The sequence below is a fragment of the Gambusia affinis genome, linkage group LG10, assembly GCF_019740435.1.
Source record: "Gambusia affinis linkage group LG10, SWU_Gaff_1.0, whole genome shotgun sequence".
NCBI classification, from domain to species: Eukaryota; Metazoa; Chordata; class Actinopteri; order Cyprinodontiformes; family Poeciliidae; genus Gambusia; species Gambusia affinis.
The window spans coordinates 13,099,094-13,106,148 of record NC_057877.1 but is presented as its reverse complement, the minus strand read 5'-3'; the positions used below and the strand labels follow the sequence as shown (position 1 = coordinate 13,106,148).

General features: G+C 41.4%; 1 protein-coding gene across 2 annotated transcripts in view; it reads left to right on the top strand.

Annotated features, from left to right (window-relative positions):
• The first annotated feature begins 713 nt into the window (after positions 1 to 713).
• tle5 (TLE family member 5, transcriptional modulator) overlaps positions 714 to 7,055 on the top strand; it is a 35,702-nt gene continuing 29,360 nt past the window's right edge. Inside the window, exon 1 of one of the 2 annotated variants that reach the window (XM_044129788.1) lies at positions 714 to 1,648. In XM_044129788.1, the coding sequence (XP_043985723.1) occupies positions 1,622 to 1,648 (27 nt within the window). In that variant the 5' untranslated portion in view covers positions 714 to 1,621. The remainder of the gene's footprint in view (positions 1,649 to 7,055) is intronic. The other variant, XM_044129787.1, reaches the window with a different exon arrangement.

The window sequence follows — 7,055 nt, the reverse complement described above, 5'->3', positions numbered from 1 at the left end:
GACTTTGGTCTTTGATGACTTGGGTTGAATACCCCTGCTGCAAGGTTTCAAATGTTCACCTACAGCTGATCTCTGAATGCAACTGACTGCTTAATTTTTTGTGGTATCAGAGTAAAGGGGTTCAAATATGAAAGATGTATGCTCTTTAGTGTTTCTCTATCACACAAAAGGCATTGGATTTTGTTAATGCAATGTGACGGCAAGGCATATGAAGACTCAAATACATGTTGGAGCTAAATTTTAGCCATATATATATATATCAAATTATTTTTTTCCCCACAGAGCAATAGTTGTGTGGTGTAATGATAGAGTGGGCGCCTATTATACAGAGGCTGTGGTCCTCAACTCAGCCGTCCGGGATTCAATTCCCAACCTTGTGACCTTTGGTGCATGTCTTTCCCATGTCTTGTTCCTGTCTGGTAGCTGTCAATAAAGGCCATGCAAGGGCAAGAAAGGTATTTAAAAAAAGTACTGAATGAAAATATAAAAGGGAAAATAATTAAAAGGTTTTAAAAATACATCAGTAAATTGACGATTTAAAATCTGAAGAAAAATGTTTACTTAAATGAATAATGGCGCAATTGTATTACTTCTGATTGTTCTATTTCTGTCATTTATTTAGTGACATTGTACATTTCCTGCCATTTCGCTTTTGACGGCGCTGGTATTCCGTCATTCCGTCTTGTCCACTAGGGGCGCTGCTTGCTCATACATCGGCCGACCATGAGGCGGATAGATCCCCGCTGTGTAGATCTGCTCGGCGCTCATCTAGCAGCTCTTATTTCTGTGCGAGGCTGTTCTGTTCTCAGCAGCGTTTCTGGTCTGTCTTCATATCCAGCTGCTTCAGCAACCGGACTCACTATTTTTTGGCTTCACCTCCGCTGGCCAAATCCACTCCGATTAATATCGAGCGCTGCTCGGTTCAAGGGGGATAAAGACTGAGTTTCAACTCCAGCCCGTGAACGTCAGTATTCTGAGTGGATCCGCCGCTTCAGCGAAATAAGAGATTTGTTTGTTTCTTTAACGAACAGGTTTTTCGGCTGCGTCGGTGCTTAATTAAACTGTGGCATTTTTATTTTTTTTATAAATCACCTATTTGTCAACCGTGGTCGAGTCGAGCTTTGAAGGGGCAACACAAGGCGAGAGAGGAGATTTATCCAGACGCCTCCCTCTCTTTCTGTGTATACAACGTTATTAATTTACTGACGCTGCCGCCGCGGAAAGCTCGCAGCAGCGATGAATCATTTTAACTGACAGCTTTTGAAGAATTAGCCAGCTTAGCCGGAGACACGAACTGGAAACCGATGGTGGTTTTCTGCTCACATACGCAGTAAAATACCAGGTTTGGGGAGCAGACATAGCTACAGCTGATAGCACTACCGACTCCTCTGGTTTTTATTTTCCTCTCTAAAGGCTGCAAAGTGCAACACTTGCCGTTTGGCTTGTAGCTTGTTTTGGTTAAAAGGGGGACCGCTAGCTGCCGTTAGCTAGTTTTTCTGCTAACCCTGGACAGCTCCCGAGAAAGGCTGAGCTAGCTTTGGACAAAGGAGCAACGCAGCGGGGAAATTTATAAACACCGGGCACACAAGTCGTGTTCTGGAGCGACAAACAAGGACCTGACATGATGTTTCCACAATCAAGACACTCAGTAAGTTGTTCAGATTTTAAAACGTGCTCAGTAGTTCTCTAGTTAAGGTAAATGACGCGTGAAACTTCCTGTAATTAATTAATTGGTATAGATTTGTTCGCTAGCAAGTTCTTTTAAGTTCTACAGAACATTTTCGGAGGTTTTGACGAAATAGTGAATGTGTCAAACGCTGCATTGTTAGATTTTGCAATTATGTTTTTCCCAGTCCCCAATTTTGTCGGTGACATTTGTTATAATTTCAGCATGAAATATAAACCCGTTAGAACATTTTGCAAGTATTAAAAATAGCAAACAAGTGCCAAACACAAATGATAGACTGTCATTTTTAGGTTCGTCTGTGGATGAGTGGAAAAAAAGAGCACGTTTCTGTTCCCCTGAATCTCAAGTTTCCTTGGTAACAGTAATTTAGTTTAGGGCAGGCGTTCATCAGTGGTATGGCCTATCAGCTCAATGGTCAAACACTCATGTCTGGAACCTGGCAGAACTGTGTCTTTGTCAAATGTCAAGATATTGATGGGAAAAGAAAACAAGTCCACGATGGGCTTGTAATGGTAACCAGTATCGACGTATACCAAGGTTTTAAGAGTTACAGTTACAGCAAATCACTAAAGCAGTGCTGCCTTTCCCCCACTCTTTGCTGATGGTCAGCTGGCTGAAAGACAGCTCAGACACATCACCTAAAACGAAGAGAAATTTGGCATTCCCAATCCAAAAACACAGTTTTATTTTTTTTAAAGTCACTATTGATTTAAAACTGCAGTTTGCAAGCTATGTGGACATGCCTGTTATAATGCAGTTGCAGTCTCTCCAACCAAATAACTCAAATAGGTAGCTAATATCTAGTTATGTTATTCTGAGGAGAGCAGAATAATAAAAGGAACATTCTGTGGAATAATTCCTTGACATCATACAATAATCCTTTGAAATTTTTATCTTTTTGCTTCAATCTTTGAATTAAAACCAAAGGACCAATAAAGGTGGCCTCCCTCGTACTATTTGACTGTAGAGAAGTATAATATAGTATAGGAAAAGCCTCTCTGCCCTTATAAGTTAATAACATTATCATAATTTGGCCTGATCAAGAATATAATACAATTATCATGGTATTGCTGAATATTGCAATGACAGTATTAATTATTGCAATTGAAAGTGGTCAACACGGTTATTCCATCATATTCTGAGAGCTTTTGCTACTTAGCCTCTACAATGATATATAGTGTCCATCAAGGCTAGTTACAGACTGTCAAAGTATTTCAATGGCAAGCAGTGAATTGAATGAAATGATGTGTGAAACCAAGCAGTCGGTTGCGTTATCACAAACAGTGTGATGATGATTGCAGTTCAACACATCATCATTCGACCCCAACTGTACTTACTTCACATGTTGTGATTTTAACAGTATTGGAAATGGTTTTAGTTTTAATAGTAAGTCTGCCTTTTTCTGGTAGCAACGCAACAGAGAACTAAAAGTCTTGTGGCATGAATGATTATTTGCTGTACAGTGGGGATGGTCTTGCTGGGAAATGTCAGAGTTGGTAGCAGGATTTTAGGATTGTAGATTTAATTTTAATTAAATACTTGTACAGCTGTGGCCAGAAAGCAAGTGCACCCTCTTTCGTGTGAAGACAGTGCACATCAAGAATTAATAATGAAAACACAACATGGATGAACAAACTAGAAAACCACACTGCCATTGTTGACATAGAGCTTGTCAGGACGCAGGAATTGCTTCTGCCTTTTCCATTGCAGTAGCTCAAGCCTTTATACATTGTCTCTTTTTCGCTCTGCTTCCTTTTACCTTTGGAGAGGTTTCTTTGCAGTCTGAAAATGTTGTAGAAATTGCCTGAGGGGGACAACATACACCGAAGCAAATGTCCGCAGCATTTGTTCCAGACTTCTTGCAGACCTTTCCATCTGCCCCACAGGCAAACTACACCACAAATCAGTGAGTGAGAAAATTTGCAAGCGCTATTCTTGTGGCCTTTGCCACAGTTATGCATGCATACTCGCAGGAATTTGTGCTGTAGTGTTTTCTGCTGACCCATATGTTGTTTTACACTCCCTGCAATTTTGTGTTAATAAAGACACACTGTCAATGTTAAAACAAAAGGAGGAAACCTCACAGACTGGTCTCAAAGTGTAGTAGAGAAAATACAGCTATCTTTTATGTTGTACTCTGTGCATGATGTACTGCCTCCTGTGAACTCCAGTCAGCTACTCACTCACACCCCCACACTTCCCTATCCTTCGGATTTCCAGCTGCGAAAGCTCATCGCCGACTGACGAATACCCTGCTGTGTGGTACATTGTGAAGAGCAAGTGTAGACTTAGTCTGGAGCAATCTCTCAACCCATGAAAACCTGAAAACCACTTTGTGCCACAGCATTTCAGTCAGATTGATACCGCGACTTTTACTTTCACCATTACAGCATTTTGTTTTCTCTCTTTCTGTCATTCTGTTGTGGATTTGCTACTGTTGTTCTGTTAACAAAATCCATAGCATTTTACTCCAGAATACTCTGGTATACAATTTATAGCTGACTCTGTGACTTGGTTGTGCCAAGACCTGCTGTAAACTGACAAATCTACAAGCTGACTCCTTGTATTTTTCATGGACAAAAGACTTTTTGCTGTCAAATTTTGAAACGATTGATGGAGACTGTCATTGCTTGATGCACACACTTGATTCACATTTTAGCAACTGAAATGCAGAAGGACACAGAGAGTAATAAGGACATCCTGATGGGTGTCCTTATTACCCTTATTAAGAGTGATATTAGGATTAATCACAACTGAAATCAATGTTGCAATTGACATCAATAATGTTACAGTTATCAGTTTTCCATCCTGTTGGAAAGGCTTTTCATTTCCCCTGGATGGGGTCACATTTGCAGCTTTTGGTTGGAAGTATTGTGATGGTGTGGGGCTTTCATCTGCCTCTCTGGAATCAGGTCTTGTCATAATTGGAGGCAATCTCAATGCATAAAGTGATCAAGATGGATTTCTGTAACCAGTAGCAATTACATTTGGTCTGCAGTCTGGGACTGTTCAGTATATTTTGATATTTACATTTCTCCATTGTCAACATGAAATCGTGGTAATGGTGAAGACCAATTGATTTACATGTCATTCAAGTGAATTATGTCCACTTTCATGACAATTTGAATTGTGTAAAGAAGTTGAGTAGCAGGGATAAGAGAGTGGCCAAGAATGTATAAGATATTTTTGCTTTAGTGGGATATATTTTCTGTTCTGTTTTCCAACCATTCCAACTTTTTATAGTTTTTTTGGGGGGGTTGAAACTGGTTGAGTCCCTCCCCGATTGGGCTAAAACCTCAGTCAACTTTTCTGAGGTGAAACAGCTGGCTTACTCCATTCCTGCTTGAATTTCATTTTCTTATAATCCAATTGAGTGCTGTTGTGCTGCTTGATTTGAGCATTAGGACCCCAGGACTCCAGATTAAATGTGAGGTTTGGGAATTTAGCAGGCCTTTTCTCCAGAGTTACAGCTGCCTCAGTTTTACTCTGAGTCAACTTCCACTGTGGCTTCACACTTAAGTGTCTTTTGTCATTTACATATTGCCTTTACCCGACTGCTGTGGTCTAAAGGTGGGGAAAAATTATGACGCATATGGAGATATGGGTGTAAAACAAATGAAAAGCAAGAGAAAGAAGTGATGATGGACGGTGGACTAATCTGAACCCTCATTCTCCATCAAATCTGCTTTATATTATAGTCTTTTAAACCATAGATAATAGTCGTGTCCATCATCAGGAACTTGTAAAAGCAACCAGGTACTACAAACTAAACCACGTCTGTGCTCGACTTTCCTCCTGTGCTGCTACTTTCTCTCATGTGTGGTGAGGTGGAACCACTTGGACATTTTCCACAAAAAATAGCTTTACTTAAACCCCACAGCCATGTGTCCTGCGCATGTGCGTTTTCACACCTGCAAACTACTTCACACCTCCGTGGGGTTTGCTTCGGAAAAGTTTCACTTTGACACAAACACCTATTGAAACCAGGTCTCAGAGAATTTGATCACCGGAGACGTGGAAAGACACGCCTGGATTTAAACAAAAATGTTACTGCTTCACTAAAATACGGCTCCATGTAAATGACTTAGTTTATAACTCGCCTTGGTTAATTTGCCGTGTTGTTGGGGATGCTGACCTGTTGCTTGGATGGTTGTGAAATATTGATTAGTCGATGCATGAAGCAAAGACAATAAACATATTTACCCACTATGCATTCTGTGGTATTAACACATATTGTCGCACACTTCATTCTACTTACTTTTATACTTGGGAGCTAGTTGGATATAGGTTATTTACCAACATTTATTTTCTTATGCAAAATCTAAAAAAATACATACAGGTGAATTCAGAAAGAGAAGCATACTTGCTTTGCAGCCTTTTGCAGGGACTCAGGTTTCCATCCTCCCTTTATGTGCACATTTTAATCCCTCGCCATGGCCACAGTTCATTGATTTAAGAGAAGCACTTGATTGTGGCACATTGCCTGACCCAGTTGACAATGTTTGGCATATTGTTTTGGTGTTGATTAATCCTAATGCAGCTTCAACAAAGCTGGGCTGTGGTGTGAAAGTGGAACAACATAAAAGCTCAGAGCGCGAGAGCAGCACAAGTAATACAGAGGGGAAATCTCTCAGGTCCCCTGAGCTCATACTCAACTGCAGAGATGGCCACAGGTTGTATGCACACACACAGACCACCCCCTCCTTTTCCTCCTGCTCCTTGTCTCCTTTATCACCCGTTTCCTCCCAGATCTTCTGTAGTGGTGGGAGGGACAGGGGCAGAGGGTGCACAGGCATTATTAAGCCCACTTGAATTAACAGAACAGCCCCCAGCCTTTCCTCTAAAGCCTCCAGCTGGGGGGAGCTTAATCTCCATGGTCCCCTGTCTCGTCCATTAAACAAACTCCCCCGCCCCTTTCCCATCATTCTGCAGCACACACACACACACGCCGACACACACACTTTTGTGTGTTTCTGCGTGAATAATAAGCCATGCTGTGTGTGTCTGGTTTATTAGGGGAGCTGGACATTTGCGTGCACACCCATACACGGAATAATGAGAGAACTCAAGAGCGCCCAAATATTAACTGTAGCTCTCCTTTCTACATGTAATTATTGCTCTCATACATGCTTAGAAAAAAAAAAAAAAAAGGTTTCTTTTTTGTTTGGCACACACATTCTCACCAACCTCAAGGGTCTTATCTGCTTTTTGTATCTGGGGGGAACAAATTGAATGTGGGTCTTGACACACGCGGGCCAGCAGATGTCTGGGTTGTTGAGGTTAGGCCAGCTGATTAGCATGACAAACGCAGCCCCCCCGACACTCAACCCCACTACACAACCAACCTGCGGGGGGCCATGCTTCAAGA